The 27,282-nt window shown below is 41.6% G+C and overlaps 1 protein-coding gene across 2 annotated transcripts in view; it reads left to right on the top strand.

Moving 5' to 3' along the window:
- The first annotated feature begins 261 nt into the window (after positions 1–261).
- The window catches only part of LOC143975182 (uncharacterized), a 142,503-nt gene continuing 115,482 nt past the window's right edge, over positions 262–27,282 (top strand). Inside the window, exons 1-2 of one of the 2 annotated variants that reach the window (XM_077477284.1) lie at positions 262–384; positions 3,840–4,036. In XM_077477284.1, the coding sequence (XP_077333410.1) occupies positions 3,902–4,036 (135 nt within the window). In that variant the 5' untranslated portion in view covers positions 262–384; positions 3,840–3,901. Of the gene's footprint in view, positions 385–3,839; positions 4,037–18,340; positions 19,019–27,282 lie in introns of those variants that run through there. The other variant, XM_077477285.1, reaches the window with a different exon arrangement.

The raw sequence follows: 27,282 nt of genomic DNA, 5'->3' as shown, positions 1-27,282 counted from the left end.
TTTAATCTAATTGCACTTCTTTGGACGGTCCTGTGTTGCACTGGTGTGACCAAGGTTCATAAGAAGGATGACCAGATTTTGCAAGACCTTTCACCCACATGGAGTGTAATGTAGGATTAGAGCCTCAAAGAGTTTTTTTTTTTTTGCTGAGCCTATCCTTCTCCCCCCAAGTCTTTTCCCTCCAGTGTATTACTTGTGTTTCCATAGGAATGAATAAGCTGGGACCGATCAGCCTACTGCTGTTTTCACTTCACCCAGTAAGTTCCTGCCTCTTGGTGTAAGCAACCAGCAGAGCACAATGGGACTGTAATCATTGCTGTCCTGTGTACCAGCTCATCTATCACTGACAAGTCATAGCTGCTACCGCTATTTACAAGCATAAAGGTAAAATATGTACATAGATTGCCAGGAACTAGTTTAGCAACTTCTGTTATATAATAGCAATACCAATAGTAATGCTTCAAAAACCAAATGTGATTGTAATATTGTGGTTTTCCAACAACTAACTCATGAGTCTTCATTCTTATGCAAATCCTATGAGCTGTCTGGTAGAGGTATGCCCCTGTGACAGATAAACACCCAGTTTCTGTATTTCTAATCAATTGACAGAGGTACATGTACAATGTAACAGCGTCATTGTTAAGGCAATTACTTTATATGGGATCTGAAAATGTTTGCATCATTTATGTCCTTGTAAAAATTACAGGTAAAAATGTAGTCTGAATTAACAATTTTCACTAATATAGCTGTATCAGAAACAATTGTGGACTTTTATTTAATCCAGGGATATTAAAAATGTGTACTAATCTATAGTGCCTATTCAGAATCTGCCTTTCATAGGCCTGGCTATGCTAAAATAATGGGCTGTTATATTTTTCCCTATATGTAAAAAGAGCGCAGCGCTAAAAATTTAAAGTGGATTTTTGCGAATACAAACGAATATCAAAATATACTAATATGCAAACAATCAATTTTATAGCAACAATAATAACTGGGAATAACGTTTGAAGACACATATGCAAAATGACATCACATGTGAATAAAGTGCAATTGTGCAAACAAAAAGTTAATGTAAAGCTGTATTCCATCAAATAAAGTCTCACGGAAGAAAAGAGTGTTAGTAAATGATGATCATACACCTGACAGCATGACACCCATCACCGTAATCAGAAATGGAGGCTTACCGGAGAGCCAATGACCCCCCTCTTGCTCAGAGAGGTCACAGTGAGTAAGAGGGGGGTCGCTGGCTTTCCGGTAAGCCTCCATTTTTGATTATGGTGATGGGTGTCATGCCGCCAGGTGTATGATCGTCATTTCCAAACACTCTTTCCTTCCGTGAGACTTTATTTTATGAAATCCAGTTTTACATTAACTTTTTGTTTGCACAATTGCACTTTATTCACATGTGATGTCATTTTGCATATGTGTCTTCAAACTTTAGTCACAGTTATTATTGTTTATATACAATTGATTGTTTGCATATTAGTATATTTTGATATTTGTTTGTATTCGCACAAATGCACTTTTAATTTTTAGCGCTGCACTCTTTTTACATATATTTTGTGGCTGGGGTCTGGGTTACAGTGCACAGCTGCTTATTAAATTTTAGTTCATAGCGCGGATATACCCTTTATATTTTTCCCTATACATAATTATATTATACAGTAATTATACATAATAATAAATTCAAATGTCTGCTTGAGATTTTATTTTGCTTATTTTACTCTACATTTTAATGGTAGGTGGCTGAAATTTGCCATATTTTAAGTGTATAGTGTAGCACATATCTTGAGTAACTAATGCAATTAACTTTTGACAGGCTTTTAACATTCTACATACTTACTCTTAAGCCTCATACACACGATCGGACTTTGTGCAATCTTTCCCGTGGACTTTTATACAAAGGGCGTTGGCCGTAAATTTGTATTGCATACACACGATCTGACTTTTTATGCAACAAACACCAATGTAGTGACGTTTCACCGTACTGACGACACTTCAAAAGAGGACGTTCAATTATTCAGGCGCCACCCATTGGTCAACTTCTGTATTGTTGTCTGATCTTTTGCATTGGTTCTGAGCATGCGTGTTTGTACTTTGTACAAAAGTCCGATGGTTTTCTGTACACACGATCGGACTTTGCTCCATCGGACTTATGTTGTCAAAAAGTTTGTCCGTTCGCACAGCCAACAAAAGTCTGATGAAAACCAAAAAAGTTTGTCCGATGGAGCATACACACGGTCGGATGTTGCCTCAAAACAGCTAATTTGCATGTTTGTTGTTAAAAAGTCTGATCGTGTGTACGGGCCTTTATGTAGCCCCTATTGTAATTTGTGTCCTGAAGACACATGGGGGCTGCCATTTCTGAGTTTAATTTGAATTTTTTTTTTTTGTCTGGCTGTCACAGTGACCTCAATATTTTCTAAATTCTAAATAAAAAATGTCAACTGACAAATCTTTACATGCAAATATGTTCTGCTTCACTGACTTGAATTCAATTAATGAAAAACATGACAACCAGCCTTGTCTGAGAATAGTCCTAGATCTGTAGATTGCCTCACAGAGGCAGGGTAGCTTATCCAATACAATAACTGTACCTTATGCCTAAAATAAAAAAGTAGCAATAAAAAAAAAAAAAAAATCAAATGTGTGGTTAACCATTCATTTTATGCAAAATAAGTCTTAGCGGACCATAAAATATGGGACATGGCACGGGTGAGTACTTTGTCTATATTGCTTGTGCTAATATATGTGACACATAACCTTGTGCTTTGAGAAGCAGCTGAAAATTATGACCATTGTCTACCACTGCAAAGTAGGAAGTAGGGAGTCAGAAAATACAGATTTTTCTTGTGTATATGTATGATTACAAATTATGCACAGAAACAAAATTTTTAACACACACACACACACACACACACACACACACACACACACACACACACACACACACACACACACACACACACACACACACACACACGTGTGTGTGTTTAGCATGTTGAGCAGCTGAAGGTGCATTTATACAATATATACTTTATATAAAGTATATAAAGTGTGTGTATATGTGTATATATATATATATATGTGTGTGTGTGTGCGTTGGTAAAATGAACACAAGGTGGCAGCATATTCACCCAGCATGGCCAATAACAACATTTTGTCCTTGTTCATTGCTATAATCAATACCACTCAAAGCACAAAATGTTAAGCAGAATTAAATTCATAAAGATAATCCTGATAATTCCACTCATAACACATAAACATGATTATATATGTAAAACTAATTCATGGGAATGTTTTATGCCTTTTTGCATGTCTGGCTTTACAGACAATTTGGATTGACTAATCCTAAGCCCTTGTACACACGGTCGGAGATTCCGACGGAATGTGTCCAATCGGACCGTTTTGTCGGATATTCCGACTGTGTGTGGTCAACATCGGACTGTTTCCGTCGGAGTATCCGACGGACCAAGTTTTCCAACTTGTTGGTAAAATTTTCCCACAAAATGCTCCGATCGGACATACTCCGATCATGTGTAGAGAATTCCGATCGGACAAAGTGCCACGCATGCTCAGATCAAATTCCTACACCAAAGCTATTGGCTACTAGCGTGAACGTAGTCCCGTTGTAACGAAATAACGTAATCACGTCGGATTTTCCGACAACTTTGTCCGACCGTGTGTATGCAACAGTTTCGGACAAAATCCGACGGACAAAATCCGACGGATTTGATTGTCAGAATCTCCGACCGTGTGTACAAGGGCTTACAGCTACTGTAAAAAAAAAGGATTACTAAATTATTTTTTCTTTTCCTATTGAACTTTCTGTTGCACAGCTGTCTGTTCCAGCGTGTCCACAGCTTACGATCAATATATATCAAGAAGTCAGAGAGGAGGAATGGATCAAAAGAAAAGAAGTCAAACTGCTAATTCACCAAACAAAAAGAACAATGAAGTTAAACTAAAACATTTCAGAGAGAATACGACTATTGGAATGCGGAGATGCTCCACTTCATCTGGCAGACTGATGCACGTATGTACTGTTAATATGGTGCCTTTGGTATTTTTAGCCATATTTTCATGTGAAACATTCCTGCAGTATAAGAAAAGGGGTAGAAGGATCAAAGAACAAGATTAGCAATATATTTTGGACATTCCGGGGTGAGGTTGTATAATCAAGGAGAATGAATAGAACAAATAGAGAGTATAAATACATACTTCCCAACTTTTTGAGATGGGAATGAGGGACACCTATCAGCAAAAGTATACAGGCATAGGACACACCCTTTGCCACACCTCCTTAAAGGAGAATTGTACAAAAAACAAGATTGGTTAAACCCACAAGTGCTTTTTTTACCACTACTATTCCTTTATATTGGCTTTTGGAATTTACAAATGCAGCAATTTAGAAATCAGATGAAAGGTTTAGCACTGGGAAACAATTTTTTTATAGATAAAAAGTGCATTTTATATACATCTATATGGATCAGACCAAAACAAGGGACAAAAGTGGAGGAATGAGGGACAGAGGGACATTGCTCCAAATCAGGGACAGTTCAGAGGTATGTAAATAGGTAATCTTCTAGTTGCAGAAGTCTCACATTCATTTCTGCACAAGGCCTTGGATGAAAGTGTGATTTTTGAAACCTCGATTCCAGTTTCTCTTCTTGTCCTGAAATACTGTACCGGAATTCATATAATGTCAAGTCCTGCAAAGCCTGTATTGTGCTGCTAGAAATAGTCCTTAGATAAAGACCAGGGCTTAAGGGTTAAAGGAGAGTTCAGCCAGAAATCTGCAAACAAAAGACAGCACGATGGTAACCTTTAAAAGACTGCACTAGAAAACACTAGGTAAGACATTGATAGCTATGGAGCAATTTAAAGCTATATATTCTTTGATTCTGTCCAAAATGTAAGAATTAAACAAGATTGACAAAAACTACAGCAATATTTGACTGTAGCTGGTGCTTTTAAATACACAGAGATCAACAAATGATGATATGAGAATCCCAAACATGAACCTATGAAAAGTTGCTAATTATCTGAATTCACCTACTTGCTTGTACTACGTCTGTACTATAGATTAGGGATGAGCTTGGTGTTCGACTCGAACATTGGCCGTTCGTCTGTTCAGCGAATTCAGAACTTTGTGGACCGTTCGCACCAAATTCGTGTGGCACGAATGGCCCACAATGCACTACGCCATCGCAGTGTATTGCTGGCTCATGATTGGCCAAGCATGCACTGTGACCCGCATGCTTGGCCAATCACAGCGCCGGCAGAGAGGAGAGCCATAATTGGCCACAGGCAGGATGCCTGTGGCCAATTACAGCTCAGTGGGTTTAGTATACGCCCCACACTATATAAGGCTGCCAGTTGGGCGGCCTTGTGTAGTGTGTTCCGGCGTGCAGGGAAAAAGCTAGATAGGAAGAGACAGTGTGTTCATTTCTCGGGCACCTTAAAGTTAAAGTGGGTGTTGTTAGCCTCCAGCACAGTATACACCTGTATCTACCCTTTATTGCTGGTGTTCTCTAATACAGGCATCTGCAGGAGTTAGTGGGTGTTGTGTGCCTCCAGCACAGCACAGTATACACCTGTATCTACCCTTTATTGCTGGTGTTGTCTATTGCATATCTTGCATATTAACCTTTAAAATTAGCACTTTTGATTTCGAAAGTTCGAGTCCCATAGACTTTAATAGGGTTCTAAAGTTCATACGAATTGTAGGTCCGTTCGAAGGTTCTAGTGCGAACCGAACCTGGGGGTGTTCGGCTCATCCCTACTCTAGATGCTTCCCATGCTTTTTGTTCCTGCTGCCCTGTTTTTCTTACCCACTTGTCTACCAGTGTGTTTATAAATAGAAGCTGGTAGAACAAGATTTCAAACACTGTTTTTATTCAGTTAATAATGTACTGTCAAGTGGAAATGATATGTATGGCTGTAAAGACACCTGATCACTTCCACTGCCCCTGAAGGGACTGCACTCCTGCTCATCTGTTCCCTCCATGGTCCCTCCTGCTGACCCTAGTCCAGCATGGTGGATGTTGGCAGGCTGAACAGAGAAAAAACATCCATTCACTGAACTCCCCTCCAGTGCATGAACATGTGTGACATGTATTAGGGTGCTTTCGGGCTCGGTTGCCACTTTCTCCAGCTGCTGTGGCCCAATAACAAGATGATGGAGCATGACCAGTGTTCTTTTAGCTTCCGTGGAGGGCAGGGAATATATAATAGAACCCTAATTGACCTCTGATGTCTAAGTAAAGAGAACCTGTCATTACTCAATGCTATCCCATAGGGGGCTATTGGGCCCTGTGTACAGTAACACCAATAGGGGGCCAATAGCCGTCTAAATAAATAAATAAATGCAAAAATAAATTTATTAATATATAAAAAACACCGAAAAAAGTAACATAGGAACATAAATGCATGCTGTGGGCACCCCAACGTACAGGAACAACAATTGTGCTATATATCGCTGCGAATGTCGGAGTGAGAGCAATAATTCTAGGGCCATCACTCATGAGAAACTGGCAACCTGTAAAGGCTTTTAAAGCGTTATCTATGGACATGTTTGGAGTACTATGGTTTCGTGGGCACTTGCAATTTTAAGGCTTGTTGGGTTTGGCATCTATGTACTGATGGCAACCTCATATTTTATGTTTTACAAATAAATTGCATAATATATTGTGTTTGGGTGCACTACTAGTAACATTAGCGTATTTTTTGCTGAACATATGTGCTAATACTATAAAAATTGCAATTACCACCATTTTGTTTTCCAGGGTCTCTGCTTTCAGAAAATATTTAATGTTTTGAGGTTTAACTAATTTTCAGGCTTAAAATGTTAATTAGATTAGACATATGTACAAAAACCTGAAAAATTGCCTCTCGTAGAAAAGTGGTTAAAGCTGAACTCCAGGAATTCAGCCACTTTCTAAAATATGACAAATTACAATGGGTTAAGTGCAACAAGGTGCATGCCACCACGTGGATTTATCTCTTTAATTTGAAAGAGGGCAAGGGCAGGCAGAGCTGAGAAAGCAGCAGCTCTCCTGTCAGAGCGCTGGGAGTATAGTAATAGATGTAATTCTAGCATCCAGTAAAATTTTCAGTAGTAAATAAAAGAGATGAGTCCATGAGGTAGCATGCACCTCACTAGACTTTACCCATAGTAAGCCAGCACATTTTAGAAAGTATCTTCCCGGAGTTCAGCTTTAAACCATGTGTGCCCATTTGTTTGTGATGTGACTCCTAAAGCTGGTCATATACCCATAGAATTTAGGCCAGAAATTGGCAAGTTTGTTTGATTTTCTAATAGATATTTGGGTCCAGTTAATGGTCATTTTAGGTCATAGTGATGATTAAAAAAAAAACAAAAGGAGAAAAAAAATCTAAAATTTTTCCCAAAGTCTTTTCGAATGACATTCAGCAAGTCTCTGATGGCAAATTAAATAATTTTTTACATTTGTACACAATTCTACAAGTGTATGGCTGCTTCTAGACCAGATGTTACCATAACTCCTAAACATTTGTCCCACACTTGGCTTTGACCTTTGGTTTGTCTATAACTATGTCCTTCATTTTTGGTACGAAACCTGCCTGTTTATTATCAACCTCAGCCTGTCTGATTACCTTTCCCATTTCTAGAACATCCATACTGATAAATATCCACCTTGGGTAAAACCATATAATCTCTCATCTCAAACTTGAAGTGAGGGAGAAGAACCATACCCAATGTGTATACCCAAAAGCTGGCTGGTGTACATGAAAGAAGCTATAGCAGAGCAGGTCAGGTTATACCAGAAGCCTGACCTGCACACTAATTGGACAGTTAATTATACTGCATTGCAAAAAGTTAATGATGATAGCGGGTCCTAGATTCCAACTTTAATAACCATTGGAATTCCCGCAGTCTGACTGCATTGTCAAACTCTGCAGTGTGGTTTCCTATTTATATAGTTATATAGTAGGTAAGGTTGAATAAAGACAATAGGCCATCCAGTTCAACCGCCTGCAGCAAACCCGCCACAATCTGTCCACTGGGACGGATTATGGCGGCTTTGCTGCTGGTGGTTTTCTGTGATTTCTGATCCATCTGTATCTCCCGTTCAAATCTTTGGGTGTTACCAACAGAGATGTATCCCTGATATCTGGGCTGTCTGCACAGCTAATCAACTAATTAACCCTTACTAATATACCGTACCTACTTCATATCCTTTGTTGTGACACTATGATTATCTCAGGTGGGTGGAAAGCATCCCAGATGTAATTGCCTATGAGAATATATAGTGATTACGAGATCTTTTTGAACAAACGATTGTTCAGGGAGTCCTGTTATGTCTATTACCGCCCTAATTACCGTCCCTTCTAACACCTTTGTTACATTTTAGAACCTAATATTTATATTTTTTACCTGGCTCCTGCGCTGACCCGGGAGACAGCCACGTTCTTGGCTTCATGCTGTCCCTTGTCGCTGATTGGGACCCAGTGACAAATATTCCTCTTGGATCATAACTCCTGAAGAAGCGGTTTACTGTAAAACATGTAGAGTGCTAGATTGTATTCTTTTGAATTCAGGTTTTTCTGACTGCAATGATATCTGCATAAATATACAATATTCATGAGAGGAATTAATGTTTCGTGACTATTGTCTGTGTGTTTTTATTTTCACTCTTACTACCTTTTTTGTTTATGAGTGGACTTTTAACTTCTCCCCATTCGCACTATAGCCGAAAAAAAACGGCTACAGCGCAGGCCTTTATTGCCTGGAGGGCGTCCATAGATGTTCTCACGAGCATGCACTGTCAGCGCGCCCCTACCGGCATGCTCTGTGATCGCGAGTCTATGAGATACCAGCCCCTTACCATGTGATCAGCTGTCAGCCAATGACAGCTGATCACGTGATATAAAAAGAAGATCTGTATTTATTTTTCCCCTTACACTGTCAGCATGAGGGAGAAAAAAACCTGATCACCGACTTCTGTCAGAGGGACATCAGTCCCTCACACAGAGAGCCGTGGCTGCCTCATCTGTTCCCACCAGTGCCCACCAATGTCACCTATCAATACCCACCAGTGCCCACCCGGGGCCATCTACCAGTGCCCACAGAGCCACCCACATTTGCCCACCAGTGCCAAACACCAGTGCTGCCAATCAATGCCCATCAGTGCCACAATCAGTGCTGCCTATCAGTGGCAACCATCAGTGACAACCATCAGTGCCATCTGATTGGTGCACATCAATGAAGGAGAAAAATTACCTGTTTTCAAAATTTTATGACAAACTATGAAACAGTTTTTTTTTTTTTTTTTTAGTATTTACATTTTTTTAGCAAAAAAAAAAAAAAAAACAGCAGTGATTAAATACCACCAAGTGAAAGCTCTATTTGTGGGAAACAAATTATACAAATGTCATCTGGGTAAAGCATTGCATGATCACGCAATTGTCATTCAAAGTGTGACAGCGCTGAAAGCTGAAAATTTATCTGGGCAGGAAGGGGGTTCAAGTGCCCAGAAAGCAAGTGGTTAACGTTAATGGATTAAATAAATTGATATTTTTTTTAAACTATTGTGTATTGTGAATATCGTACCATGAAAGTCCTTATATGCCTAATTTAAATTTGCAATATTCTGTTTAAATTTTTAGGACGTAGGTACTGTTATTTTGAAAAAAAATTGTGTCGCATGTTACATCTAATTATAACACGGTGTTTCACCACTTGGCAGCCAGTGCTCACCTTCATCTTAGATCCACATAGGGGTCAATAATGCATAGAAAGAGATCAATCTCATACACCAGATAATGGTCTTCAGTTGTTCTCATGCTGCGTACACACGATCAGACTATACGGCAGACTTAGTCTGGCGGACAATGCGCCGGAAAGTCCCCCGGACTTTCCGAACGAGCGGACCTACCCATACACAACCGGACAGTTTGGCGGGAGTCCGCCGTACTTTTGAAATGAACGGACTTGCCCACACACGGAGGAAAGTCCGTTCATTTTGAACGCGGCTCCAGGTAGCCGGGACTAGCGAAGGAAGTCAATGTTGCCGCCTCCGGTGGCGAGATTGACACGTCGCTGGCCCTGTCACCTGGTATGGACTTAAAGGGGAAGTCCTACGCCGAAACAACGGCGTGGGGGTCTCCCCCAAGGTCCATATAACACCCTTATCCGAGCACGCAATCCGGCCGGTCAGGAAAGGGGGTGGGGACGAGCGAGCCCCCCCCCTTCTGAGCCGTACCAGGCCACATGCCCTCAACATGGGGGGAGCTTTGGAGAAGGGGGGGACCTGGTGAAAAAAATGTAAATAAAACACAACACAAGGTTTTAAAATAATTTATTGCACAGCTCCGGGTGTCTTCTTCCATCTTGGGGGGTCTTCTCGCCGGACTCCTCCGCTATCTTCTGCTCTTTTGCTAGCTCTTTTACTAACGGAGGAGCCCAGCTTTCTTCTTCGTCGCTGTCCGGGGGTCTTCTTCAGACTTCGGGGGTCTTGTCCCCCTCTTCGGTTCTTCTTGCCGCGCCTCTGCTTTCTTCTTCCAGCTCTTTTACTAGCGGTGGCCCGGTCTTCTGTCACCGTTGTCGCTGCCTTCTCTTCTTCTCTTCTTCTTCCTTGAGATGTTGACTCGACACCTTCTCTGGCTGCAATGATGGGACGTGTTGCACAGCGACTTATATATTGACAATGGGCGGGGTCACCGAGTGATGTCCCCATCCATTATAATGTTACAGTCCCAGAGGATGCTGGGACTGTTTCATCTCAAGGGGCGGGGACATCACCCGGTTATCCCGCCCATTGTCCCTATATAAGTCACCGCTCAACACGTCCCTGTCATTGCGGCCAGAGACAGCGTCGAGTCAACATCTCAAGGAAGAAAAAGAGAAGAAGAGAAGGCGGCGACAGCAGCGACAAAAGACCGGGCCACCGCTAGTGAAGAGGTCTAGTGATAGAATTATTGCTCTCGCTCAGACATTCGCAGCAATATCTCACATATGTGGGGTGCAAACACTGTTTACATATGTGGGTGGGCCCTATGTATTCATGCACTACTGCATGTGGGGATGGGGGGTAATTTAAAAAAATATTTTTTTAATCTCTTTTATTACATTTTTTTCTGAACTGTCCCTTAAAAAAAAAATTTGATCACTTTTATTGCTATGGCAAGGAACATCCCTTGAGATAACAATACAGCATGCCAGGTCCTCTTTATGGAGAGATCTGGGGTCTAAAATACCCCAAATCTCTATGGAAAGATGAAAGATGCAGAGCTCTCAACAGAAGCAATCCAATCCTAGTTTGCAGTCTGCAGCACAAGTGCCCAGGCTTGGTGTGTCTTCACTAAGTACATTATCATAGCTCCCAACTGACATTTGTAAATTTCAAAAGCCAATATAAAAGAATATTAGTGGTAAAAAAAAGCATTCAGAAATTCGTTAATGCTCGTTGTATTTCGTATAAAATTCGTAAGCATGGAAATTCCCATAGAGTTCCCACCATCCCTGTGCTGAGTTCCCAGGTCTGTACACCTGCTGTGTCCATTATGAGGGGTTCCCACCATCCCTCTGCTGAGTTCCCGGGTCTGAGTGTACACCCGCTGTGCCCATTATAAGGAGTTCCCACCATTCCTGTGCTATGCTGACTTCGTCTGATTGGTGAACGAAATATCAGTCACAATTCTGTTAATTTGGATCCGAAATTGGTTAACGAAATTTCGTATTTCGTATAAAATTTGTAAGCATAGAAATTCCCATAGGGTTCCCACTATCCCTGTGCTGAGTTCCCAGGTCTGTACACCTGCTGTGTCCATTATGAGGGGTTCCCACAATCCCTGTGCTGTGCTGACTTCCTCTGATTGGTGAGCAAAACACCAGTCATGTTTCTGTTAATTTGATCCGAAATTCTGAAATTCGTATTTCGTATAAAATTCGTAAGCATAGAAATTCCCATAGGGTTCGCACCATCCCTGTGCTGACTTCCTGGGGTTTTAACTTTTAGGTTCATTAACTTTTCGTAACAACTACGAATTTTCGTTATGATGAATTTATCATTATGAGGGGTTCCCACCATCCCTGTGTTGTGTTGACTTCCTGGGTTTTTAACTTTTAGGTCCGTTAACTTTTCGTAACAATTACGAATTTTTGTTATGAATTTGGATCCGAAATTCGTAAACGAAATTTCGTATTTCGTACGGAATTCGTATGCATAAAAATTCATATTTCGGATTCGTACGAATGTATAAATTTCCAGAAATGTATACGAATTTTCGATTCGTACGAAACGAATCACACATGTCTACTACTGATTCATTTCATACATTTTACAAACCAATTTGTTTCAGAATCATTTCCCTTTACAACCAGTTCGTATCAGATACATTACATACTTTCTACTGTTGCCATTCCTTGTTTCCCCCATGCCACGCATTTTAGTTCCCGCAGTTACAAATCATTTGTAGCTGGTTCTTCTCTCATTTATTTACCAAACCAAAGTTATTTTCTGTGCGTCATGCATGGCGCCACACCACGCTCTTCGGATGTATTGCACACCCGCCCCAGTCCAAAGCGAAACCAGTCGCACTACTCTTCCAACTCATTCGGTGTTTGTGAGCTGCGTGTCCGAACTTTCAAAGGCTTTCGGTTCTCCATTCGTGTTTTTTCGTAGATTGAGCCTTTCTCAAACTGTCGCAGGTAGGATTCACATATAATTTCTTCATTTCACTCACTGTTGTTTGCCAGATACCCTGTGTCACTGAAATCCAGCTGGGGAACTTGCGAGTTATTCGTTAAAGTCTCTGTATGCAGCTTTATTTCAGCCTTGTGAAAACCACAAACTTGTCGCTCAGATCTGGAGCACAAACACTGAGACGTTTTTCATCGGTTTCATGTTGCATGTCCCCCTCGGATCTACAGCGACTTTACTTTCAAGTGCACTTGCAGTGCAAAGTGGATTTTCCTTTAGTAAATAACCCCCACTGTCTATCATTTCAGTTATTTTAGTTCCCATTACCCTCCAGTCCAAATCTAGTCACATCAGCAACTCACCGGTTCGTCTCGGCAAGTTTTGTCATCTCATTTCATGCCATGCTCCACAGTCCGGTTCGTTGTCAGTCACAAATTGGGGCACACTGATTCATTCCTCTGTCATGGCAAGTCATTTAATTTGTTACATTTCACATACCCTTCGCTCTGATTCGAATCCAGCCGAATCTGCGCCACACCGATTCGTGTTGACTTGTGCTAGTCATTCCGTCTCATGCATTTCACACCCCACAGTCTGGTTCGTTATCAGTCGCAAATTGCGTCACACACCAATTCATGCCACTGTCATGGCAAATATTTCATTTGTTCATTTAGTATACCCTTCTATTTGATTTGAATCCAGTTGCATCTGTGACACACCGATTCGTTCCGGCTCGTTCTAGTCATTTCATCTCATTTCATTCCATGCTCAACAGTCCGGTTCATTGTCAGTCACAATCGTGGCGTGCGATTCATGCCTCTGTCATGACAATCATTTCATTTGTTCATCTCATATATCCTTCACTAAGATTCAAATTCAATTGCATCTGCGATGCAATAATTCACGTCAGCTCATGCTAGCCATTGTTGTTTCCTGTTCCACAGACAAGTTTGCTGTCACAACACTTCGTGCCTCTGTCATGGCAATCATTTTGATCATTTCATAAAAAAAAAAAAAAATAATAATTTTGCTCATTCCATTTCGCTCTCATTTCATCTCATATTCCACAGTTCAGTTCACTGTGAAGTCACAGTTACGACACATCAATTCATGCCTCTGTCATGGCAAACATTTCGGTCATTTCAAATACCCCACACGCCAATCCGAGTCCAGTCGCTTTAGCAGCACTCCGATTCGTGACGGCTTTTCGCTCATTTCATTGTGGCCTAATTTTCATCCCATATTCCACAGTTCGGTTACTGTCAAGTGACAGTTACAGCGCCACAATTCGTGTCACCATCACTTCAATCATTCACTGGTCTTATTTTGTATGTTGTCTGTTATGTTCTCCTTAGTTCCAACAGTCGCTCCGTTTCGGGTCATTCATGCATTTTTGTTTCTTTTATCCCGTCATATGCTCTCCGGTTGTTCGATGCTGGTTGCCTCAGCGATGCAATGGTTCACTTTTAATTTCAGATCACTGTATGATTTGTCATGTCATTGACAGGCACCCCTCAGTACAGCTCACCTTACGGTCCAGTTCGAATCCAGTTGCAAGAAGGCACATGGGCCCACATAGCTTCAGACCAACTGTTTTCAAAGCCATTTTTCCTTCAAATTCCATTTATGGTTTCATATTCATTAGTTTAACCATCATTCACCTCCCGATAAGGTTTACCTTGCAGTCGCTATAAACGCATCTCAAAGTTGCACGACCCGGCCACTCATTCACCTTCTAATGGCATAAAGCCACTCTCTGTTGTTCGTCTGTCATTTCTACTCTAGCTCAGTTGAGTTCAGGTAGTTTCATCCTGCACCAGGTTGGACGTTATTCCCCCAGGTTCCAGTCGACTGAGCTTTCGACCTAATAAAACAAGACTTCACAACTAGTACCCAAGTCAGCCAGATCCATGTCAGCGAAGACCTCACATCTGTCCCTCTGTCACCCTCTTTGGTTTCAGAGAACGGCAGCGTGCAGTCCTTCAGGGGATGGACCATCCCAAAGTTAACAGCGGAACTAAGGTGCAGGGGTGTGCCCTTTCTCGCTACAGCCAGGAAAGCCAAACTTTTCAGGCTCCTCTTCCCACCACCAGCTACAGACGGGCCTAGCTCCAACAGGCATCTTTTCAGTCCATGTCCTCTGCCATTTCTCAGCTTCACATAAAATTTTGTTTTGTGTACGACCTGCCTTCGCCACATTCTTCCCACATCCTGAGTTAAACTCCTTAATTTCTTTAGAAGAATTCTCCCTGAAATATGCTTTAGTCGACATGGCAATCCAGGCCATCATCAGAATAGGCACAAGCTCATGGCTCTCTAAAGCCCACATATCAGACGCATTTAAGCTTCTACCCATCCAACCGTCCCTCTGGTGCTGGCACGGCATTAAATGGAAAGAGTCATATTACTTTGTCACTAAACTGACCTTCGGCTCTAAAAAGTGGCTCTTTGACATCTTCACACAGTCCCTCACTTGGATCCTGCTGCACCAAGCTCAGTGACTTCCTGCTAATCAAACAGTCCGGTGTGCCCCCCAGTAGACCTAGATAGGTTAGGAGTGGTGTTTGGGTATCTCAATGTGCCCATAGCAGAACACAAAGTGGAAGGCCCAGCACACTCTATCACCTTCCTCAGGGTCAACCTTGACACTTGCTCCATACAGGTCAGCCTGCCCCCCTGACAAACCGACCTGTATCAGGTTGATTTTTCATGACTTTACCTGTGCACAGGGGTGTACTAAGAAATAGCTTCAATCCCTCTTAGGGATGCTCAACTTCACAATGAAAATTATTCCCCAGGGACGATCTTGTATTTCACGCCTCTTGGTCTTACTCTCTCAGACACAGGACCCTGATCAAATCCTTAGACTAGACACAGCAGCAGTAGCGAATTTGTCTATGTAGGATGAGTTTCTTACTAGTTGGAATGGCATATCCATGTTCATACCGTCAGTATCGCCTTTATCACTGCAGGTAGTAACGTATGCCGCAACCTCCACAGGGTTCGCTGCAATTTTTGGCCATCAGTGGTTTGTAGAACTGTGGCCGCCTGAGATACTCCTGGTCCCCATGTTCATCCAGTCTTCCTTATTTTGAGCTATACCTGATCATGGCAGTCGCTCATGTCTGGGGCCATACCTGGACTGGACAAATGGTGACCTTCACCATCGACAACCAGGCCACAGCCAATATCGTTAACAAGGGCAGGTCCAAGGAGCTCCCTGTTATGTCCTTCCTACGCAGGCTGGTACAATTATCCCTGCAGCATCAGTTCAATGTGCACTGCACATACATTCTGGGCAAGTGCAATGTTGCAACAGACTCACTGTCCCGTTTTAACTCACCTTTCCAGCCAGAAACCTGGAGCCGCCCCAACGTCATCTCTTATTCCATCTTATCCCGCAGCACACTCAAGGCCTACCACACAGCTCCGAATGCCTTCTGCAAGTTTCTGGCATCCTGCCCCACAGCAACGTTAACAGACACTAAGCACACACTAGCTTTAATTTCATATTGCCACACTCAACTGGCTCTATCATATAACACCATCAGACTATACTTAGCTGGCATCCAACACTTCCTGGCCCTACAGGATCTCGCAAAGCCATCCTCCTTCACAACCCATGCGATTTGAGCCATTTCCACATGACGTTCAGAAGCAGCAGCCAGTAGCCAACTCCAAGCACAAGTACCATCTTCAGAGACATGTCATCCATCCTCTCTCGTTCCCCATTTTGGCTTTCTTCCCAGCTTGGCCATTCAAGCGGCCATCTACGATTTCTGCAGCCTAAGTGAGTTTACCAGTAATAGCCCTCCCGGCCAGGATCATTTCAATATCATTTCATTCTCCACCTCGCAGTATCCAAAACCCAGCAATCTGGCCCCGGGGGTTGACGTCCATCTTTTCAAGACAAACAACAGTAAATAAGCCTAAACTAATAAAGAGCTTTCAACCCTACCAGAATGTTTTTGCCCTCTTTTTTGGTATACCGATCAGCAGACCAGGGCACACTTCGGGTCCATTTCATGATGTAAGTCTTGTGGCGCATTCACATCCATCCCGGTTGAAGGGCTTCGACCATAAATAAGAAGGCCAGTATGGTGGCCTGAATTTATGGGAGGAGTCCTGGGGGTATTTAAGCAGTTCATTCATCTGTGCTCTTTCTTCCAGTGCGCAATACCCTTCCTCCCATTCCCTTTTCAGGGCATTTCTCAAATTCGTTTCTCTCCTCAAACATCTATTACTTATCTTGGGCATGCCCCCTTTTTTGGTATACCGACCAGCAAACCAGGGCACACTTCAGGTCCATTTCATGATGTAAGTCTTGTGGCGCGTTCATGTGGTCCACATCCATCCCGGTTGAAGGGCTTTGACCATAAATATATATATATATATATATATATATATATATATATATATATTATATATATATATATAAACATTTCTATCTTGAAAATAGTGCATGTCAGTGCAGGTCTTCCCTTTCAGTAATATTATCTCTCGTGGAAACCTCCATGCAATAAGGGATGAGGCTTTTTTTAACAGTATTGGCATATGAGGTGTAAGGTGGTGGTAAAACAGGACACATTTCAGTGAAATTAGAAGCAGTTTTGTTGCCAGTCAGTATAACCAAGAACCTAATATACAAGGGTGTGCAGTAATGTTTCTAAATCATACATAAGACCAATACAATTACTTGAGAAAATCAGGGTGGGCATTGATGCTATTAAAGAGGAAGTAAACCCTGATGAGTTTACTTCCTCTTTCATTCCCTGCAAAGGCAAAGCATAATGGACTACTATGCATCGCATAGTAGTCCATTATGTGTCACATACCTGACACAGGAGCCAGTGATGTCACCGTTGTCCCCTGTAGTCCGGCGCATCCATCTTCTCGGTGGGGTCTCGCTGCTCCGCCGCTGTCATTCGTCACTCCCGCGCATGCGCACGGGAGCCGTCACACGCGGCATCTTCGTCGTTGACGATGCCACGCTTAGTGCGCATGCGCCGTAGACAGCAGTGCCTGTCTTTTGGCAAATATCTCTTAAACCGTGTAAGTTTAGGAGATATTTCTTGGACCTACAGGTAAGCCTTAATCTAGGCTTAACTGTAGGTCAGAGTGTGTTGTAAGGGTTTACAACCACTTTAAGAGATTATGAAATGTGGCATTGACCTTTTATGTCTATGATGTTGCCCATACTGCAGTGAATTTATAGTAAAGCATTTTTCTGTGATCTATTTCATTTGAATGGCTTTTAGATTTTTTTATTATCTTTTTTTATATAAGAAAATTGGAAGCCAAATATTTGAGAACTTTGATTGTACAAGTGAAAAGTTATATGGAACTAAATTTTTCCTAATCCATTCCCTATAAATAGTTTTCATGATAATCTATTGTATATATAATTAGTTTGATCATTTGCATTTAATTTATCTTTACAAAAGCAATACTACCCTAATACTGGATAGACATATACAAGTCCAATAGCTCTTTATTCAACCTGAGATTAGAGATGTCTTTGTAAGGGCTCAATAATGTTTGGAATTGTAGTTATCATACTTCCTTCATTGTGGTTGAGATGAGTGACAGCGCTGATCTGCTGTTAAATAAACGTAGGGAGGGGTGTGTAATTAACAGGTGAGCTGTCATTCCCTCCAGGGGAGAGCACAAACAGGTAGAGTGTGTGTTGCTAAGGGGACGTCAGTTTGGCTTTGGCTCAAGGACTTCCTTTGGACATTCATTTAATAAGCTTCAGCAGGTGAAAAGAGACCTTTTTTACTTTTCTAAATGTGGATTCAGCACAATTCTTCCCATCGGGTGCATTTGTTTTCCAAAAACAACAATTCTGCTCCCAAAGCAGATTAATCAAGCTTCTGTCTGGATTATCAGTCGTCACTTGACATAATTCACTTAACAAATAAAACAGCGCTGGACATTGATAATTATGGCAAGAAAAGATCTGCTAACCTGAACCATATGGAGCATTCCTTTATTACAAAATGGACATTTGGATTTTGTCAATCATAGGATACGTGTAACATTGGTTAACACATAGAGCAACACGTGTGCATATTTTTTCCTGTACGGGGAGATTATATATCAGTAGTCTTTATGTTGCATTGTTGAATACGTATACTATACAGGATCTGTTATATCCTCAGAAGAAATTTTTACGTTTTTCTCCCCATGGACTACAGCTATTTGTAATTTTACCTTTTTTAATTATTCAATGAATAATTATGGTAATAACATAGCGCCAAACCAGAGAGCGAAACAGAAGAATGTGGACACTGTATATGAAAGGTATTAATCCTCGCAAACATGTACAAAAAGTAAGTATTACAAATCCTTGTACAAACTTTTTCTTTTTTTTTTTATATATAACATTTAAGGCATATCTTAAAGCAAAACTATTTTGTTTATTTGCTTTGGTTTGATTAGTGAATGATTAAAACTTTAAAAAAAAAGATTTTGTTTTAACCATCTGTGTCCTATAGGGGAGATTTCACTTTACTTCCTGTCCTGAAAGCACAAGAGAAAGTAAAATGAAATCTCTCTAAAGTCAGGGTTTTGACCTCTTGGACAGTTGTCACCTGGAGAGTGGTGACCATAACAAATACCTAGACTATCTCCATCAGCTGGGACACAGATAGCAATGAAAACCTGGCTGTGGTTTTAACTCTTCCCTACTCTAGTCAAAGCAAAACAAAAAAATGGCTTTAGATACAGTTTGACATGAGTAAGGTCTATTGTACAGACAACAGAGTATGCACTGGATAATATGGTGAAGCGATGCCCTGTAAACACTATTCAGCTTTTGGCAGGTCAGGCAGTGTGTGTTTATTGAAAGTATAATTTATATTGCTAGCTAGGATGAGAAGGGCCTGGATGATGTAGTTTGCAACTATAAATATGTATATCTGAGAACTTGCTGGCTTTTGCCCAAAGATGTCATAGATGCTTATGTTCCTGACTGTGTGGGCGCTAGGCTCAGTTCTCCGGCTTTCTGGTGATTGGTAGGAGTGACTACAACATTACTCCTAAGGCAGAGCAGGGACCAGGATAGATCCTGGAGGTAAGATTCTGTACTCTCCTTCCTCCAATGGCAACCTACTGTGGGAAAAAGAGAGAAGTATGAGTATCTGCTGCAGAGTGAGGGTGGACTGCCCTTCTTCCTGTCACATGACCAGAGACAGGAAGAAGAAGTTATCTTTATTCCTGAATGGGTACTGTACTAAGAAAGATGCCTGAACTGTGAGAACAAAGAAGGTCAGGAAAAAGGTGGGGGGGGGGGGGTCATGATAGAGGTGAGCATCTGAGCCCCAGAGCGCCCATCTACGCTACAAGAAGCATTTTTTTTCTTTCCAGTAACACCACCAAGGCCTGGGAATTTCTTCTTTCACCCACTGTATGCGCTATATTTTGCTGTTGGACAATATGGGCACAAGTATTAAACTTTCAGGTTCGTTGTAGTAAGCTGAAATAATTGGTCCTCCTGCCACCATTCATAGGCCCACTGATTTATAAAAGTTACCAGGTATGTGCACATGCTTTTAAAAATAACGATTGTGGTGCATACCTCCCCAGGAGCCACTATAAATAATTGGTTCTCTATTCTGCCATGACTCTTTAAGATGCTTATACCCCACTGACACACCTACAATATGTAACTTAAAAAAGTTAGTATACTACCACTCTATAATAATGCAGAGGAAACTGACCATAAGCCACTGGATGGTAGACTGAAAGAATGAATTATGGCAAAAACAGGCAAATTTGTCAAATCTCAGAGTGCAGCCCAATGAATATTATTATAGAAATATTAAAAGTTCCTAAAAAGTCCTCGGCAACAGAAATTCATCGAGTAGAGATAAGGAGCCAAGTAGTGAGTCAGAAATGGTGTCCTAAAATACATCCAGGTGAAAAAGTGTGTACATCCCCTCCACCAGATACAATTGTGGCTGCTCATATTAAAGCTCTGACCCCTGAGTGAACAGGACCGTCATTACACACATTCCCCTCAAGTTCAAAATGGCAAATCCTCAGCAATGTTTGCAGCACATATTTAAAGTCAAAAAGAAGACAAATAGTGCTCTCTACCAAATGCTTTACTTAAAAGAAAATAGAATCTCACTTACAAGCCAGGCACTTATCGTAAGTGCACTGTAGAGCGCTCAATGTTACTGATAGCGAAAGTTAGGTGCGGTCACTGAACGCGTTTAAAGATGCTGTACTAGAGGATGTGAATGCTGACCCATAAGATGGCAATCAACAAAATTGCAATGACACAAAATTATAACTGGTGCAAACAGGGTAAAGAGTATTGGCCAAAAAACGAACCCAAAAATAAAAATCCTTGTGTCCACACTGTGCATACAGCCCCCATATAGAGTGGGTGTATGCGTTCCTGACAGAAGGGCACCCCTGGGGGTGGCTATAAGGTACCTGGCTCTTAATTGTCAGTGCTATCCGGCTTTTGTTGGGGCCCTTCTGTAAATTAGTGCATGAATTGTTGTCCCTTCAAGAGTGTGCATGACTGATGGAGCAGTCTCTATTGCATTAATTGTGTCAGTGTTGAGATAAGCATAGATGGCTCAACTCACCCCTCCTGGTACACAGGAATATGGCCCAGATCATTTGGCAGTTTGCTCCCGAATTGGTCCTCACAACGCTCGGTCTCTCAGATCTAGTCCTCGCTGGTTCACCTTGCTGTAGACACTCATGGCAACAGATCCTTTCAGCTCTGGTTACAGCTCAGCAAGCAATCTCTCTGCAGTTCAAACCTCAGGTGCCTATGGACACATCAAGGATACCCAATCTCTACACAAGCTCAGCAAATGCAACAGGTCTGCATTCTCTGCACTGCTCTGAGATGGCACCCTGGTGTCTGCACAGTCCCAACCAAGGCCACAGGTCCGTATGGCTTGGCTTCCCCTGCGAAAGACCCAGATATTCCGTTATATGACAAAAGTCTCCCAATATAAGGGATTTATATCACTTATTCCATGCTTCTGTCTACACACTTGAAAGGTTTCCCAGTGAAAGTGGTGGCCACTTCTGAAAGAGATGTGGGCACTTTTGAGGACGAACAGTGGGAGGAAGCTCTGCAAACACTACAGTCGTGCTCTCTTAATGTAGCACAGCGGTTGTCCCAAGTGTATATTGTCCTGTGGGTGCACCATACGCCTGCAAGGCTGTATAGAATGGGAGTAAGAAAAGACTCTGAGTATACTCGGTGCTCCAAGGACCATGGAGATCTCATCCACCTTTTGCAGTGCTTCCCTAAGCTACATCGCTACTGGTCAGGATTTGTTAAAACTATTAACAGGGTGTTTCAGGTCAATATCCAGTTGGATCCCAAGCCCTGCATATTGGGAATCCTAGATGACCTTCCCATACAGGATAATCCTAAAAAAGTTATAGCTAGGCCCCTCTTCCAGGCACATAAGATTATCCTCAGACATTGGAAAGTGATAGACCCCTCTAGCCTATGAGAATGAGTTAACCAATTGGGGGACACCCTGAGGTTGGAAAAATACATCTTTCAACACCGCGGTCGTTCTACCAAGTTCATTGCCATATGGTCTCCGAGGCTAGACACTCCAGGCCTTTCTCCGGTTGATTTGGTTTTAGATTACTAAAGATTACTACTTATTTAGATTACTACTTTAATATAGACGTGGATTATACCCATGATGTATACCAGTTAGGTTGTGAGTGTACACTTGTCAATAAGAGTAGTATTATGTGGGTTAGAGGGAGGGGAAGGAAGGAAAAACGGAGCTAAATTATAATTGTTGTTTCAATGGTGGATTGTGATTGCATGGTTAATTGCCATTGACAATATTTTATCTGGAACCACTGTGTTGCATTGTTTGTTTTTGTTGATCTCAATAAAAATATTTTGAGAACAAAAAAAAAACAAAGGTCACAGATAGTAGTGAGCACTTCACAAAAATGTTGAAAACGTTCCCACTCTATCCAAAACAAAATAACTATATTTTGACAGAAGTTTAGACTTTATCATTATAACAACAGTCACTAGGGCAGAGGTAGATAACTCCCGGCACTGGTGCCGCAAGCGGCACACAAAGCCTCTTTTGCCGGCACTTGACACCCTCCTCATCAGCAGAGGAGCGCGGGGACGTGTCAGTGAGAGACTAATGCATTCCAATTTCAGAATTCCCCACGCCATACCTGCACTGAGGGGGAGACACTGTGTCCCCACACATTGTGAAAGATGGGAAACATTGTTTGGTTCTCTAACTTTGCTGTAACTGTGATCGTCAGCTTTTGTGATGAGAAAGAGATTGGGTCTAGTTCTGCTAGAGAGGAGCGGTCCCTGTTTCCAGGAGGAGGAGGACTGTCATTGGCCACTGCTAATGGCAATCACAGTCCTGCTAGCCCTGACCATCTACTGGAGGAAAATGACTCGCTAGGTTTCTACTTCCTATCTCAGAAAGAAGGGATTTAACTGTGATTGAGAAAGCATGGCACTTTTTCTCAGCTGCTGGGGTCCGACTTATGATCCTGCACACAGGCCAACTGCTTTCAGAAAATGCCCCTGACCTGAGCTCATCATTGTGCATCCATTCTATATGCTTGTATGTGTCATCACAGGCTCCCGGTGTTATAGTAATAGCACTGTAAACTGCAGTAGAGACTAACTGGTTCAATACACTCCATCCTTTCTTTCTCAGTCTACATCCTGCTGGCTTTGTAAATATAGGAAGATATCATAAAGATATATAGAGTATAATGTCCTGATGCCCAACCCCTTTGGCACTTTTTGGGTGTGGTCCTTGGACCCCCGCAGACACTAATCTGTGTTGCTCTATTGTCTTGTTATGCTATTGATTCCTAGCAACCTTGTGTAATGTCTCCAGTCTTACATTCTCCTGAAGCATGTACCCAGTCTTCAACAACTCCAATAGCATGTTTACAGTCTCTGAAGTCTCTTGTAACATGTCTGCAGTCTCTGACCATCCCTTGTACCATGTCTGCAATTTCTGACTGATTTATTTATTATATCTGCAATCTCTGACCATCTCTTGTATCATGCCCTTAGTCTTTGACTATGTCCTTTTGTTCGTCGGCCGTCTCTGACAATGAATATTAATTAAAACAAGGTGAAGCTGCGCTAAGGAGTGATTGAAAATGGCACAATCCGTTTCATTTATTGCCAGACATCACATGTTTTATGAATTCGCTTTGTGTTTTTTTTTTTTTTTTTTCTGTAAATCAGGATTCACTCTTTGATTATCACATTTCCGTCATATACATTTATTTTTTTTGCTATTGCTGCATCACTTTGTGATTGGGTTCTATTAATCCATCTAGATACACACTTGGTGTGTTTTTTGTATGTTTAATTGTTATTTTTATATTTATTGGTTTTCACTTGCCTTTGCATTAACAGTTTGCATTTATCTGTTTGACATTGATTAGTGCATTGGCTTATTCCCAACGGTTTGTGGCGTTTACAATCAATCCTTAGTGCAGCTTCACCTTGTTTTATTTCTGTCTGGCGTCGTATAATGCCTTGAATTGCAGGTTGGTCCTTTTTAGATAATAGCGCAGTTTTCTTTTTTTACACAATGAATATTAATTACATTTTATGTGCGGCCCTTTGGTGAGGTTGGGGTCTGCTCTTGTGAGGCACATATCAAGAAAGTTGACCACCACTGATATGTCTTTTACTAGCTCCATTTAAAATATATAATTTAATATATATATAACTATTTTTGATGGAACGCACTGATGGATTAAGAGCAGTCCTTTATATCTCTATGGAATTCAGCTTTAACGGAAACCTGTTATGAGCAAAGTATGTAAACTGCCATTGCTGCTTCCTCCCAAAAATGTTTACTAGCAAAGATAGAGAAAGGTCAGTACACTGTGCACACCTGCTCCAGGTTAGTGAAGCAAACCAATGAAGTAAGAGTCAGCAGGACAGCCAGCCAACTAACATTTTCAGAAGACGAGCCATCATTTTACTTAAGACAGTTTACTTGCGCTAGTCTACATCATATAAGAAATTTCCTACAAAATAACCTTGTATGTACTTGCAACACCAATAAATACATAGACAGAAAGTTGTGTGTATAACCTAAATCCTTTTTTTCTGTTTCATTTCACGTTTTTTTTGGCTATGTTCTATTGAGAAGAGCCAACAGGAAGCATGAAGACAGCTCCACAAATTAAGAGGAAATCCCTTCTTTAATAGTTGTTACTGGAAGAGGTATCTCTATTGAAAGATGTATCTTAATCCCTGTTCCAGTGACAACTTTTACTTTTAGCTTTCTCTTCAATTTCCATGAGTGGGTGTTCCTAGGCAGGTTAAATTTGTATACAGACCACATTAGGTAATGCCCACGTGTGATGCTGAGTCTCCCTGAGTAATAAAATAGGGACATTAAAGGGGCTGTAAATGCAGAAGGTTTTTTTTTATCTTAAAGTGGATGTAAATCCCAGTTCATGAAATGTGAACTGGGCACATATATCTGCAGTGTTTTGTTATCTCTCTTCAAAGCTCTGTGTCCCATGGTTTTCTTCTACTCCATTCTTCTATTATCAGCCTGATAACTCCTGACAAGTTCTCCATCACATATGATAAAAGCAGCCAGAGTTTTGTGTTGGGGAGGATGTTATAAATAGATTAGCAGAACCCTGAACGATTCAACGATCAGCTCTTAAAGTCTCTTTTTTCAAATGTTTTTATTGAGATTTTTAGCAGAGTTAGTTACAACAAGGGTTACAAAACAAAAAAAAAATATTATATAGTAATAAAAGTAACATAACACAGTATAATGTAGTGACAGGGTTTTCTCAGCACAATATAGCATATAAACAAATAATCCACAATAAAGAATAAAGTAGTATTCCCAAGTATCTAATATTCATAGTCATAAAGGGACTTGAACAAGAGTAAGTCTCTTAGAATTTGTATAATAAAGTCCGTAATATAATTATTGTAAGATTTATAAATAGCGATATGGATAATGGCCACTTCTGGACCCCAAGACACCCCTCACAGGGATCTATCTGTGTCTTGGAGTACCTAGTCCAACATCCTAAAGGAAATTCAAACACAGTAGTTAAGCTCTTAAAGTCTCTATCTATGAGGAGAGGGGTTGTGTGCCTTTCCTCCAATCAGCTGTCTTGGCTGTATGCCCAGACTTCACTGCAGTGTTAAATAGGATTAGAAAATTTCCGAACACGATCTGAACATTCTAAAGATGAAGACAGCAGATATACATGTAAAACTTATATAGGTAGATTGTGTTCCATCTCTGTGTATCATCTGAGGCTGTTCACTTCACTGGATATATGTGTGGGTTTACATGCACTTTAATGCATTCCTGCTTTAACCACTTAAGGACCGCCGTATTGCTATTGTACGTCATCGCAATGGCAAGGCAGGCACAAGCACGTACATGTACGTGCCTGCCTTCCAGCGGGTGGGGGGTCCAATCGGACCCCCTCCCGCTGGATACGGTGGTCCGGTTCGCTTCAGGAGCGATCCGTGATGAGGGAATGGCCGTTGGTTTCTGGCCACCCCCTCTGGATCGCTCCTGGCCAATGAGAAGCTTCCTCCCACTGTGTATTGTATACACAGGAAGGAGGAAGTGATGTCATTCTCCTTGGGGCGGTCTTTTTGACCGGACTACGAGGAGAAGACAAAAAGTAAGTGCACCAAAACACTACTCTAACACATAGGTACACATAGGTACACAAACCCCCCCCCGCCCCCCCCCCCCCCCCCCCCAGTCACAGTGTCACTGATTGCATTGATCATTTATTTATTGATCACTGCATTCAGTGTCAGTTGTAACAGTAAAAACTGTCAGGGCAGTTAGTGTTAGGGCCAGGGTAGCCCCCTACCCCCCCAATAAAGGTTTAACCCCCTGATTGCCCCTAGAGTTAACCCTTTCACCCCCTTTTGCCAGTGTCACTAAGCGATCAGGTTTTTATAGCGCTAGGTACCCCGATATACTACCCAATAATGGTTTTAACCCCCTGATTGCCCCTAGTTAACCCTTTCACCCCCTTTTGCCAGTGTCACTCAGCGATCATTTTTCTGATCGCTGCATTAGTGTCGCTACTGTCGCTAGGTAACTAGTTATTTTTTTAGGTTCACCGCCAGGTTTTTATAGCGCTAGGTACCCCGATATACTACCCAATAATGGTTTTAACCCCCTGATTGCCCCTAGTTAACCCTTTCACCCCCTTTTGCCAGTGTCACTAAGCGATCATTTTTCTGATCGCTGCATTAGTGTCGCTACTGTCGCTAGGTAACTAGTTATTTTTTTAGGTTCACCGCCAGGTTTTTATATCGCTAGGTACCCCGATATACTACCCAACAATGGTTTTAACCCCCTGATTGCCTCTAGTTAACCCTTTCACCCCCTTTTGCCAGTGTCACTAAGCGATCATTTTTCTGATCGCTGCATTAGTGTCGCTACTGTCGCTAGGTAACTAGTTAATTTTTAGGTTCACCGCCAGGTTTTTATAGCGCTAGGTACCCCGATATACTACCCAATAATGGTTTTAACCCCCTGATTGCCCCTAGTTAACCCTTTCACCCCCTTTTGCC

This window comes from Lithobates pipiens, unplaced genomic scaffold (genome assembly GCF_037356315.1).
Source record: "Lithobates pipiens isolate NorthernLeopardFrog02 unplaced genomic scaffold, aLitPip1_a1.2 Scaffold_13, whole genome shotgun sequence".
NCBI classification, from domain to species: domain Eukaryota; kingdom Metazoa; phylum Chordata; class Amphibia; order Anura; family Ranidae; genus Lithobates; species Lithobates pipiens.
Note: the sequence above shows the minus strand (reverse complement) of the source record. Positions and strands in the feature narration are given on the sequence as shown.